This window comes from Poecilia formosa, unplaced genomic scaffold (assembly GCF_000485575.1).
Source record: "Poecilia formosa unplaced genomic scaffold, Poecilia_formosa-5.1.2 Scaffold857, whole genome shotgun sequence".
Taxonomy (NCBI): Eukaryota; Metazoa; Chordata; class Actinopteri; order Cyprinodontiformes; family Poeciliidae; genus Poecilia; species Poecilia formosa.
The window spans coordinates 86,601-100,422 of record NW_006800796.1 but is presented as its reverse complement, the minus strand read 5'-3'; the positions used below and the strand labels follow the sequence as shown (position 1 = coordinate 100,422).

At 38.7% G+C, this 13,822-nt stretch overlaps 1 protein-coding gene across 1 annotated transcript; it reads left to right on the top strand.

Moving 5' to 3' along the window:
- Positions 1–5,780: 5,780 nt before the first annotated feature.
- Positions 5,781–7,945, top strand: LOC107834933 (uncharacterized). The gene is made up of 3 exons (XM_016666952.1): positions 5,781–6,526; positions 7,050–7,105; positions 7,223–7,945. The coding sequence occupies exons 1-2, from the start codon at positions 5,860–5,862 to the stop codon at positions 7,076–7,078; spliced, it is 696 nt and encodes a 231-aa protein (XP_016522438.1). The 5' UTR covers positions 5,781–5,859; the 3' UTR covers positions 7,079–7,105; positions 7,223–7,945.
- The last annotated feature ends 5,877 nt before the right edge of the window (positions 7,946–13,822 follow it).

Sequence of the window (13,822 nt, the reverse complement as noted above, 5' to 3'; positions counted from 1 at the left end):
ACCTGCTTGGCTAGCTTTAGCTGCTAACAAAAACAATAAGCCAAGGGTGCGTGTAAAATGCAAGTTGCACTTTGTAAAATGCAACTTTTCGATGCATCTTTACTCCAACAGACCAGGATCAGCTCTGAACAGACCTGCTAACCAGCCATTCATTTGATTCAGGTGTGTTAGAGCAGGGACGCGTCTTAAAGTTGCAGGATGGCAGCTCTCAAGGACTGGACTTGAGCTCCCCGTACTGAACAGTAGCGATATCCAAACAAATAAACTTACATTAAGCATAAGTTGATACCCTTGCACAAACAGAAGGTTAATGCATTCATAAAAAATAATCAAAATCAAAAGCATGATGGTCTTAACATGGAACTTACCTTGTTTTTGTTTTAATAGATCTTTATTGAGATACAGAATACATAACAGTATAAACACAGCATACATTGTGGTATAATGTCCGCCAGGGAGTCACAAACAATGAGACAATATATCACCATTACATTACATAAATACATTAAAGAGAGAACATAAAGAGCATGTTTTAATAGCTTTGGGGAACTTACCTCGTTATGAGAAGCTCCAGACAAGACGCCATACTGCTGTCTCCCGGGCAAACATGTGACGTCACAGATTGTGGGAGCAACTCTTTATCAAACACTATTTCTTTAGGGAAACTGACAAACCCATCTTTGAATTTGACTAAACAAGTGTTTAATTAACATTGTATTTTTAACATACAACACCAACACTGGTAATCTAACACTTTTGATTATGCTCTGTAGATTTCAATTCATTCCCTGAAAGATTTATTATGGAAAGTATTTTTTTCTTTCCGTTTAATATTGTCTTTAAATGCCGGTTCTTTAAGATGCAAATACAAATAAAATGTCTTTCCTGGGAACAAAACTGTATTGTACAATTATTTTACGGTAGTTTACTGCCAGTCGTCAGTCTTGATTGTGACAATAGAAGAAGACACCAAATTGATAATATCCTACCGTATTTTGGAATAACAGTATGTTACTGCTGGAATTCCGCTGTAAATTTACAGCCATTTCTAAGAGTGTATTTAATCATAAAAAATCATAGTCAGACAGAAAGAGAGTCATGAAACAGGAACAGCAGGCTTCATGAGAAAAGAGGAAGTAAGTTTCCAACCTGCATATGAATAAAAATAGTTCAGACTATTCCTTATTTCAAAGCATTAAAATTTTAAAGAATAAAATCTAAACATTTTAAGTAATTGGATAAAACCCAGAGTAAAATACTTATATTAATATTGGTTTAATTATAAGAATATTTACACTTACTCATACACTTGTGGAAATACTTACAAGTAAAATAAGTAACTGTAATTAGAATAATGGATTATTCTTGGCTTCTTTTCAGAAAAAGTCTGTAATAACTCACATTATGATTATAATAAGAGTAATAAGTTATGGTTATTATAATATTATAAATGAATGCTAAATCAGAGAACTAAAAGGTTATAAATGTGATTTTGACATTGAACTTGAAATGGTGTAAAATGTGTAACTGTAATTAAAGATCACTGATGTTGTGTTGGAGGTAGATGGTAGGTGAAAAGTCAGGGGGAAAGAGGAACTGATGGGAGAGCGGAGATGACCAAGGCCTTATTGTTGAACTTAAACTTTCCAAAGAAAAGGTTGGGCAGGCAACAGACGTAGGAGGACTGTTGAGCAACTCGGGGTCATTAGAACAGACATCAGGTCATAATGTCTCCAAGACAGTGATGGATATGAGATCATCTGTCTAAGCAGTCAGCCAATGAGACAGGCACAGCAACAAAGCTAGCCAATGCAAATGCACCAAAAGGGTGGATAAACCCTTTATAAGGTGAGTGCAAAAGAGGAGTCTTTGGTTGGATCCTTCAGGCAGCTTCGAGCCAAGATCGAGATGGACAAAGAACTCTGCAGCTGAAGAAGAGCCGGAGCCACAGAGGCGAAGACTGTTCTGCACATGGGGACCAACCCGTTAGCCTCGCAACATGTGGCTTCAAATTGCATTTCTCTCATCACCTGGGTTCGGACCCCAAAGACAAAGACCAAGGCAAAGATGAAGATAAAGGCAAAGACAAAGAACAAAGGAAAAGAGGAAGAACCGGTGCCTTCCCTCAGCTCACCTACATCTCAATGGACCAGAAAGCTCGTGAGATGAGGAGATGGGAGCTACATAGCCGCAGGATAAGAAGCTAAGGACTGCTACACACAAGAGGAAGTCACCCTAAGACCCGAGAACTGCTGCTCTAAATCAGTATTCTTCCTGCCAGCACCCAAGTCCTGTGTGACCTCAGNAATGCACCAAAAGGGTGGATAAACCCTATAAAAGGTGAGTGCAAAAGAGGAACCTTTGGTTGGATCCTTCAGGCAGCTTCGAGCCAAGATCGAGATGGACAAAGAACTCTGCAGCTGAAGAAGAGCCGGGGCCACAGAGCCAAAGACTGTTCTGCGCATGGGGACCAACCCGTCAGCCCCACAACATGTGGCTTCAAATTGCACTTCTCTCATCAGCTGGGTTCGGACCCCAAAGACAAAGACCAAAGCAAAGATGAAGATAAAGGCAAAGACAAAGAACAAAGGCAAAGAGGAAGAACTGGTGCCTTCCCTCAGCTCACCTACATCTCAATGGACCAGAAAGATCATGAGACGAGGAGACGGGAGCTACATAGCCGCAGGACAAGAAGCTAAGGACCACTACGCACAAGAGGAAGTCACCCTAAGACCCGAGACCTGCTGCTCTAAATCAGTACTCTTCCTGCCAGCACCCAAGTCCTGTGTGACCTCAGGATCGAAGCAGAGACAAAAGCTCATCAGACCTGCAGAGATCCCTTCGTCGATCAACCTCCTCCTCCTGCTGCAACACCTTCTTCATCATCAGGCCAGTTCTGGGGTTCAAGATGCCGTACTCCGTCCGTCTCTCTCAAAGGTTCCCTTTCTTAGTTCTCAGTGTCAGCATTAGGGAAAGAATCTTGATGATTGATTTCATTATTTCTGCAACTGATTTAAGCTGTACTGACCCTTGCAAAATTGCCTCACTAATAAAATAATTTGCATTAAGAAAATCTAAAAGATGTTGTGGACATTCAATTAATGAGTCACCTTAAAGTTCTTTGATGGTTGTAAAATAGCTATGATGTTTGATTCTGGAGAGGAAAAGGTGGGAAATGTTTGATAGGTTGCTTTAAACAACATTCTTGGGACTCGCCCAAGTCACTAAAACCAACCTGGTTCAGTAACAAGTGCACATTGTAATAAAAAGAGAAGGAGCGACCATTAACAGGTGTGCTCTGTGGAACTAATTGGCTGCAGACTGCTCAGTCTGGCTAATTCACAGGAGGAAGACGGTGGGACATCTGGATGGAGGGAGTCAGAAACCAGGCAAGTCTTTCTCTGCCTCAGCTTAAACAGAGTTTACTTCAGTTCTGGACAGGGTAAACTCCAGCAGATTTAGGAAACTCAATTTACCCGTTAGACGGAGAGCTGGTAGCACATCTCCCTCCTCTCAGAAGGGGAAGTAGAGAGAGAAGGGGGGGGCAACCACAATCACCATTGATGAAAGGGACAATATCATTTTTTTAGTAATAAAGATATGGACAAAGACACAATCCATGTCATATGACTGTTGCTGCTTCTTGGGAAATATCACATTCATAAAGTCAAATGGTCTAACTCTAAACCAAACATTGGGTACTTCCTCCAAGAACTTTTAACTATGACTCAAATTTTAAATACATCCCCAACAAGAAAGCTATGTACATGAAGATGATTCTCGACAAATTCAAGATTCATGACCTTTCAACTCGACAACCTCTAAATATGACTGCTTAGTGTCACCTCTGGCACTTTGTTTGTATTATTGTTGTTGATGACTGGTTAACAACCAAATGTTTTGTATGTCTTATAACTTTCAAAAAAAAAGAAGTGTGGTACCTGGGCACTGGGCAGAAATAATATTTTAGGATGAACTTTTTAACTGTTTTGTGTATTTTTAAGGTGTGTAGAACTGCTCCAAATGGAGCAGGCAAGGCATCGTATAATCTAATATTCACTTCATATTGTTTTAATATTCAATGCATTTGTCAAAGATTGTAAGCTCTTAAATCTTTGAAAGTACAAAAAGTTTTATCGTGCTAATTATGCTGTATTTACTCAACATTGTTCAATTTAGAATAATGTAAATGTTCAAAAAGCATTAATATTTTAAATTTATACAGCTTGTGACTTTCTAAGACAGACTTTACCAAGATGTAATTCAATTTGTTATCTACCAGATGCCAATGTTGTACTGGATTAATTTCTAAGTCATGTAATACCCTAGTTCTCCTCCAGATATCAGTGTTGTAATTTAATAATTTTTAGACTGTGCAATAGTCAAAGTCTATCCTAAATCTCTTTCCATTTGATCAGCGATCAGATCATAATCTCTGTCCAACTGCATCCAGTAAAGAAACACCTGGTAGGCGGGAGGACTCTAGAATGTGGGGCACCACTCCAGGCAGCAAACAACCCCCAACACACAGCTGGTCTCAATGGGACGTTGTGCATCCAGGTAATTTCTAGTTTTGAAATGTATTAATAAAAATGGGGAAAAAAAGAAGAAAAAAATACCTGCCACACTTTTCAGTTGTACAGAGTTTAAATTGATGATCCCGGCATTAAAGCTGCTTTGAAGACATGATGAATTTCACCTGCTGTATGGCCTTTCATGGCAACAAATCAAATTTAAGCAAAGATTTGACTAGATCAACATCACATAGCAATTAATATATTACAATTACCCATGTTTTTTTACAAGGACACCACATCGATCTCAACAACCCAGATGAATGGAGACTAGGACCACTCTGGATGATTTTAGAAAGCCAATATGAGTAACAGAATGGAAGGCTGGTAAAATGAAAAGCAGAAGAGGTAATCCAGTGGCACATTCTTACAACATGCCTTATTAGGAAATTCCTATGCCTTCAATGGAAGCCAAGATAGGAAAATATGAGTGAATCAACGCTGAAACAACGTTCGGCAGAAACATTGAATCCACATTGAAGCCTGACAGTGAAACGATATTGAAAGTGGTCGGTGACGCTGAATCAACATTAGGGTTTCAACATAACTGGCACTATATCAATGTTGATTCAACCATCATCTGAATGTGGATCTACACATTTGTGTTGATTTTATATTGAATCAAAGTTAAGGAATAAATATTGATTCATGTACATGTTTTGGTCTGATAGTTCTACATCATAAGATACCATTACAAGTTTCTTCACTGGTGTTAAACATGCAATTTTGTTGGTAGGCTATTATGTCGTTCAAAATTATCTTACACTACCATATTTCCAAAAATGTGTCTACACAAACTTAAAAAATGACAACATGGCATTAATATTACATTTAATATTGCAGTTCCCTTTTCCATCCCTTTACTTTAATCAATCACAAGATATTCACCTTTTATATTTCCCCTGTATAGTTCTCTTAGAATCTGGCCTTTTAATAGACAATAACTAACTCAACCATTGTCTGTTCTTTTTATAAAACTAATTTCTATTTTCAAATTTTCCCAACATTGAATCTGCAATTTGGTCATTTTAAATTTATCCCAAAGTACAAATTATCTGATGTTCTCATTTTTTACAGAAAATGTCCTAAATTATAGTAAAATAATTTCAAGGCAGATATAATGTTTCATTGCCACAATGGAATCCATAATCACTATTTTGAAATTGGAAAATAGCCAAATAGCAAGATTTGAAATGAAGGCAAGATGGCGGCAAGTGCGGCGGTGCGTACTGGAGGTTCTCAAACAAAATCTGAGATTTTCATATATAAAACAGCAGATGGGACAATGATCATAGAGGATGAGCTTTTAAACTTTATTGTCATTAAAATGAAGACTCTGTCACAAGATGAGATTGTTTTGCTGGTCTCCAGCAACTTCTCGTCTGAATGGATTGAAGAGTCCAAGCGTTTGTTTGAATTTTGCACAACGACAGTGCGCTGCATCAGGCATAAAGGCCCTCAAAAGGACACTAATAACATTAAAGACTGCCTGAAGGTGCTCAATGAATGTGGAGAGAACATTCCCAGGTTTGTCTCTCATTACCTGGATGAGCTATCACCTGTCGGCTTTGGGAGCATGGATGCGTCAGCCCTTCTTAGCCGAATGGAGCGGCTGAGCAGGGACGTATTGAGCCTGAAAGAAGCTATGGAGACCCAAGCAAGCGTGAACGAAAACCTTGCAGCAAGTACAGCAGCTATGAATCGCCGGTTGGCTGCTGTTGAGAGTCCTTGCAGCTCATCCAAGCGGGCGGGCGAAGCGGCGGCCCCAGCGCAGGGACCTGCAGCGACGCAGAGTGAGGACGCGCTGTCCCAGTATCAAGCATGGAGCACCGTTGTGAGGAGGGCGGCTCGAAAGCAGAAGCGGCCAACAGACAAAGTGACTCAGAACGGCAGAGGAGTGGACGCGGGTCCCAACAAGGAGCAGCAGAGAAACGTTGGGATAATTGGCACTGGAGCCGAGGACAGCATTCCAGTGATTAGAACCAAACTGGTGAGTGTGTTTGCAACTCGGTTCTCTCCTGAGCTTGATGCTGGAACACTATCTTCCTATCTCTCTGGAAAATTGGGGAAGCATGTGAAATGTCGGAGGATTGACTCCAATCATAAGAGATTTAGCTCATTCCAGGTCACGGCAGAGTGTAACGAAGTGTCTGAAATGTACGACCAACAACTCTGGCCAGCGGGCTCTTATGTCCGCCGCTATTTTGAAGCGCGTAAACCCTGAGCTAAAACGGACAGTGTGGCCTCCGGACCAGGGAGTGAGGCTGAGTTACAACGCCATGTACCTGCGATTACATCTGGCATGTCCTAGCACGGAAATCCGTCATACATAAATGAACATTAATATAGTATCATACAATGTGCGTGGATTGCGTGTGGGACACAGAGGCGGATAAATCACGTCGTCTTGTGGTGGATAAACTTCTGGAAATGTGTGACGTACTGTGCGTCCAAGAAACTTTTCTACCCAAGCAGGACCTAGAAAGACTAAACTCCCTGCATAAAAAAATTTACGGTGCAGGTGAATCTACCACTGACTATAACCAAGTTAGTGCGGGTCAGAATTTCCGGTGGCGTTGCAGTGCTGAAAAGATACGATCAGCTGATTAAAGTGACCAGACTGGACGTTGATTGGGCTATAGGACTCGAGTAAATAAAAAGTTCATTATATTGACTATATATACACCTTACAAAAACCCAGAGAATGAAGATGAATATCTCAATAGGCTGACATATGTTGTGTCATTTATCCAGGACAATCCATCCACTTGTGTTTTCATTGTGGGTGATATGACTGCTGATGTGACAGATTGTAAATCTTTGTTTGCCAATCACCTAAAACAGTTTTGTTCCACCAATGAGTTGATTCTCTCTAGTAAAATACTTTTGCCTGTTGACAGCTACACTTACATCAGTGAAGCATGACACACAACATGCTTAGACCACTGTATCTGCACTGAAGATGCACATGACTCTTTAGAGACCATCAGGATTAATTATGAATTTGCAACATCTGATCATATTCCCTTTTCCTTGTCTATAAAAATGGGCAATTTACCAGACCTTTTGCCCATGAATAATGATACACAAAAAGAAAATATATATTGGGACAATTTGACTGAACATGATCTCAATTTGTTCCGCATCCACTCTGAAACCCTGTTGAATGATATTGTTTCACCAAAAAGTGCAGTTACATGTTTAGACATAAACTGTAAAAATGAACAACATGGCAAAGAGTTGTGTTCACTGTATGAGAAGATTGTAGAATTCCTTCTTATTTCAGGCAGGTCTTTGAATAAAACTAAAAAACACAAAGTACAGCCAGTGTGGAATGATTATGCTAAAGAGCTTCATACAGAGGCCAGAAGGGCTTTCAGAATGTGGGCTGAATTAGGCAAACCCAGACATGGTCCTGTATTTGACTACAAGAAGAGAGCAAATGCTAACTTTAAATATGCCTTGCGGTTTATTAAGTGAATGAAAATGCAGTTAAATCAGAGTCACTAGCAAGAAAATTACAACTCACCAGTCCTTCTGAATTTTGGAAAGAAATAAAAAGAGTTAACAATCTAAAAGCACCCTTGCCAACGAATATTGATGGTGTAATTCAGGGGTGTCCAAACTTTTTGCAAAGAGGGCCAGATTTGGTAATATGAGAATGTGTGGGGGCCGACCATGCAGCCTGACATTCTTTGAATCATTAATGTTAAAAGCAAATGAACTGTTTTATAACATTTTTATTGGAAATGGCACACTTTTCATGTCTTCACACAGAGTAGTTTGTTTTTTGGTTTTGTTAAAGTCAGTATGACTTTTGTACTATGAATTAAAAGTCTGTGCGAAAATATAAATTCTGGAAAGATTCAACATATATGGGTTCATCTGAAACATGGCATTTTATCCACTTGTAAGTGCTCACTATGAACTAAATTCAAAATGCAAACAGGAACATATTAACAGTAATATTACTTTGAAGCACAAAACACATAAGGCCATCTGCATCATTGTATTACTTATCAAAAATGAGAGAAGCAGTGTTAGATTGTTTCAACGTTAGACTCTTATAAAAATACATATATAGAGAAAAATGCACAGACTTCAAACAACTTTTTAAGTGCAAGATAGTAAACTAATAATAGAACTCAGCTGGCTAATTCACGCTGATATTTTCAGGCTGATACAGAAAAAGATAAGAAAATGCATTTTCCATCTGGATTCCTTGGTCCAGTCATCTTAGGTTTCATCAGGTCATAAGAGAAAAATACAACTAATTAAACAAAAAAATCTGGCTGGAGATAACTATGCTGTTGTTGATTAATTATTTAATAAAGTGAACTTAAAATCCAGAGAACAAATTATACACAGAATAAAATGAATCGATGCATATTTTAACGTGGTTTTGATTGCCACAGGAAAATAAAATCCTTGCCTGCTCTAATGTGAAGGATGATACTGAGATCTCGACTGCATTAAATGATCCAAATCTGGTTCAAAAGCAGTGGTTTTGACACGTAAGATGTCACATAGGTGAGAGTCAGTTAGTCTCGTCCTCATGCTGTTCTTGTTTATGTTCATGACTGAAAATGTCTTCTCACACAAGTATGTGGAGCCGAACAAGCTCAGCATTTTTTTTAGCAAATGTTTGAATCTTTCGGAACCTGTCTTTGTCCAGCTGGCGGTAAAAGTCGACAAGAATGAGGTGTTGGTGCCTACTGCGACTCTCTGCATCGNTGGAGCGTCATCAGGGACCACGGAGAAAGGAGCGGAAAAAATTGTGATCTCTTTTTCAATAGCCGCAAAATCCCGAAAGCGCTGCTGAAATTCCTCAGCCAAAGATGAGATGTCTGCTGCATACCTCCTTATTTGCGCGCTGATGTCGTTCTGTGGAAAACGGGCCATAATTTCCTGCAGCGATGGGAAGTGAGTGGTAGTGGGCTGTGTTTGGGACAGGTGTCTTTGAAAAAGCAGCAACTTGGTTCGAAATGCTCCAATGTGTGAATACAGTTAACTTACAACTGCATTTTGGCCCTGAATGCTAATGTTCAGTGCATTTAGATGTTGGGTTATGTCAACTAAAAATCTAAAATCAGACAGCCAAACAGGATCGGAAAGTTCTGGCATCAGTTGTCCCTTTTTTGCCAAGAATTGTTCGATTTACTCTCTAAGAGAGTAGAAGCGCTGCAGTGCAGATCCCCGACTGAGCCATCTCACGTCATTGTGATACACAACATCTCCGTATTCAGCCTGAATGTCGACTAGAAACTGTTGAAACTGGCGGTGGCACAGGGCTTTTGAGCGAATGTAATTGATAGCCTTTATCATCGGTTTCATCATATTTGAGATGTTTGGCACAGAGAACTTGTTGGTGAATGATACAGTGCAGTTTTATGGCTTTGCCTCCTTCTTCACTCACTTTATTACATACTAGGGTTGCTAATCCACTCGCTCACCCGTCATGGCAGGTGCACCATCCGTAGTGATCCCAACGACTTTATTCCATGGTAGTTTCATGTTATCAACGGTGGAACAAACAGAAACAAATAAATCTGTTCCTCTCATTTGATCGTTAAGACTCTGAAGCTCAAGTAGCTCCTCACTTACGTTCATTTCGTCGTTCACTCCTCTCAAAAAAATTAGTAACTGAGCGTTGTCAGATGCATCTGTGCTTTTGTCGCAGGCTAATGAAAAAAAGTCGAACTCCACTCCTTTCGCCTCCAATTGCCTCTTAACATCAGATGAAACATCTTCAAGTCTTCGCACCACAGTATTACGAGCCAGACAAACATTAGCAAACTCTTGCTTCTTCTCCGGACAGATTTTCTCCACCATTTTCATCACACACTCTTTAATAGATTCACCTTCAGTAAAAGGCTTGCAGTGCTTAGCAATCAGTGTTGCTACCTCATAGCTCGCCTTTGTGGCGCTTTCATTTGAATCATGGGCTCTTGTAAAAAAGCTCTGCTGTGCCGTTAAAACAGCTTCCAGTTGCTTCAATTTTTTGCTACATTCGTTTCCAGTTATACTGTCGTAGCTAGAATGTTTCGTCTGGAAATACCTCTTGATATTGAATTCTTTGAAAACAGCCACAGTTTCTTGGCAAATTAGGCAGACACAGTTGTTTCATATTTCGGTGAAAAAATACTCTAATGTCCACTTGAACTGAAAGCAGCGCCCCTCGCTGTCAACTTTCCGTTTTTTCGCTACAGTAGCCATTGTTGAAATGGGCTTGAAATGATCACACCCTTTGACCCCTGTGAGGGTTAGAGTTTCCCTGCAGCGAGAGTAGCTCTACTGCCATCTTCTGGTGAAATATAAAATAGCGTTTTGTACTCTGAATTTTACACTAAGGGTAGCAGTGCTGGCGGGCTGCATTATTATTAATTTCATGACAGAGGCTGCGGGCCTGTGTAAATTTGGAAACGGGCCGCATTTGGCCCGAGAGCCGGACTTTGGACATGCCTGGTGCAATTGGACCAGACAAAATTATTAATTTATGGAAGAAACACTATTATGAACTATTTAATTGTAGGAAGAGTAATCCCATTGTGATAGAGAACATAGATATGCATGAAGATGTTATTTCTCAACAAGAAGTTAGTGACATTGTTAAGAAGTTGAAAAATAATAAGGCATATGGTGTGGACAAGATATCTACTGAGCACTTAAAATTTGCAAGTAGGAAAATTTTTCCTTTGTTGGCTATTTGTTTCACTGAGTTTTTAATTCATGGCATTTTACCAAACTCTATGTTGTCTGTGATTTTAGTGCCTATTGTAAAAGACAAGGCTGGTAAAATAAATAGTAAAGACAACTATCAGCCCATAGCTCTGGCCAGTACCTTATCGAAAGTTTTGAAGAAGGCTCTGTTGAGCAGAATTGAGACGTTTATAGCCACATCTGATAATCAGTTTGGTTTTAAACCAAAACTTGGCACCGATATGTGCATTTTTGCTCTCAAGGAAATTTTAGATTTATACAAGAGACATAATACCACAATTTTTATGTGTTTTATAGATGCATAAAAAGTATTTGATTATGTTAATCATGTCAAATTGTTTCATAAATTGTATGAGAGAGGAGTTCCGAAATATTTAATAAGAATATTAGTGTATCGGTATGCTCACCAGAATATGTCTGTAAAATGGGGAAACTCTGTATCATCTTCTTTTTATGTGTGTAATGGTGTGCGACAAGGCAACATTTTATCTCCTTGCCTTTTTAACCTGCATATGGATGATTTATCTAAGCTGCTGAATCAATGTAGGACTGGCTGTCGGGTTGGTAGTGGAACCATCAACCACCTGATGTACGCTGACGATCTTGTGATATTCTGTCCATATAATGCTGGTCTGCAGCAACTGTTAAGGGTTTGCTCTCAGTATGGGTTACAGTATGACATTAAATACAATGCAAAAAAGAGCAACATCATGATTGTCAAGAGCAAAGAAGACACTAAATTAACTTTTCCTGACTTCACCCTGTCTAGCAGCATCCTCCAGGTCACTGATGAGGTCAAATATTTGGGACATTATATAACCGCTGACCTGTCTGATGGTGGAGACATTTACAGGCAGCGTTGTACTCAATATGTACAAGCTGATATTCTTCTTCGGAGGTTCTCCATGTGCTCAGCATCTGTCAAAATTGCACTTTTTAAAGCATACTGTACTCCAATGTATACAGCCCACCTGTGGCGGTGTTGCAGGAAAAGCAGTATGAATAAACTTCAGGTCGCTGCTTAGGGTGCCGCGATGGAGTAGTGCCAGTCAGATGTTTGTGAATGTCAATGTACCAACCTGCGCTGCTGTTCTTCGAAACATTATGCACAGATGTATGTGTAGATTAACAGACTCTGCAAACAGCATCATTCAGACTTTGACCAATCCTGTTCAAAGCTCAGTGAGATTCTTCTCCAGTTTGTGGAATCATTGGCGCTTTAGTTTATATGTCAGTGATTGATTATTTCATTATATATTTTTCTTTTTCTTTTTTTTATTGTTCTTGTTTTGTCTGTTTATGGACCATAATTGTGTCTAAATAAAGAGATTGATTGATTGATTTATGGTGGACTAAAAATCGATGGGATAATGCTATCATTGTTAAAATGTAAAAGTCCCATAAAATAAGTAGCATTTTTTAATTCCTTTTGGATGGCAAATATTTGCAATGAGAGGGTTGGTGTTGCTGACAATAATTATGAGTTGTCTAAATTATTCTTCTAAGAATATTAATCTAATTCAAGTCACTTTATTTATTAAAATGCCAAATCACAACAAATGCCATCTCAAGGCACTTTACAAAAATAATTTAAATTCAGTCACACATACATTCCAAACATGATCCAAATTAGCAAACAGTGTAGTATGCTCAATTAATTATTCAAAGAAATTTAAAAAGTCTATCTAAGCAGATTGCACTGAATCATTGACATGCAGCATTGACTTTATGACAAAAAAAATCTTTAACAAATTATTTATTTATACATGCAATAATCTCCCAATTTACATTCATTAAATTCCATCTGAAACAGCACAGTTTCAGATGGAAACAAGGACGGAAAAAAGACACACAATGTCTATCTAAGCATCTTTTGAGCCGTTTCTGATCAGAAACAGCAAAACAAAAAACATGCAAAAGTCGGATGATATAATCTTTTCTTTTTGGACATATAAACATATTTTTTTCAAGCCTTGCATGCAGAATACATCAAACATTTCATAAACATTTTACTAATATTTTAATTATTCAAAAAGTGGAAATATTGCAGCTAATTGACATGTATTTGTTTTAAAGTGGAGCCTGTGACTTCAATCATCCCAGCAGTAATGGGAATCCCACCACGTCTTACTTGATGCCTTTACTTCTCAGTACTTTACTCAATGTCGTCAGGTAGTTTGCATCAGGGTAGTCATCACTGAAAAAACATCATAAGGACACTGTTAATGCATGTTTTTGCTGTATGCACACATTCAGTAAATCACAAATGTGATGATGTTTTTTCAGCTGCTGAATCTGTGGAACACAAAAATAATTAAAAACAAAGTTGCTACATCACAGACTAAACTTTGGTAACTTTACCTTTCAGAACTGAATAGATCTAGTGTGACAGATTGCCATGTTTTATATCACATTAGCTTTATGAGAGATAATATAGATTTGAAACCACATTTTTACATGTAATTTATATAAAACCAAAACTTTCTAATAATTTTAGAAATACCTCAATATTTTGTTTAACTGAAATT